Raw genomic sequence first — 210 nt, 5'->3', positions numbered from 1 at the left:
GTGTGGCAGGGGGTTGGCCAGTGTCCCCCTGCAGTGTGTCCCCCCACGGACGGGCACAGGCTCAGCCCCACAGGGCACTGACAGTCTCACTATGCAGGGAGAAGCGAAGAGCCATCATCCCCCCTCACCTGGCCTACGGCAAGAGGGGCTCTCCCCCCAGCATCCCAGGTGAGTGCAGCCCTCAGAGTCCCTGTGGGGTCCTCCCAGCCC

General features: G+C 67.1%; 1 protein-coding gene across 1 annotated transcript in view; it reads left to right on the top strand.

The window, feature by feature from the left end:
• FKBP11 (FK506 binding protein 11, 19 kDa) overlaps positions 1–210 on the top strand; it is a gene marked incomplete at its 5' end in the record, with an annotated part of 699 nt that overhangs the window by 233 nt on the left and 256 nt on the right. Inside the window, one exon of the mRNA XM_009072844.1 lies at positions 74–168. Coding sequence (XP_009071092.1) covers positions 74–168 — 95 coding nt within the window. The remainder of the gene's footprint in view (positions 1–73; positions 169–210) is intronic.

Source organism: Acanthisitta chloris, unplaced genomic scaffold (assembly GCF_000695815.1).
Source record: "Acanthisitta chloris isolate BGI_N310 unplaced genomic scaffold, ASM69581v1 scaffold40044, whole genome shotgun sequence".
Classification (NCBI taxonomy): Eukaryota; Metazoa; Chordata; class Aves; order Passeriformes; family Acanthisittidae; genus Acanthisitta; species Acanthisitta chloris.
The sequence above is the reverse complement of the archived record's forward strand: the minus strand, read 5'-3'. Positions and strand labels throughout refer to the sequence as shown.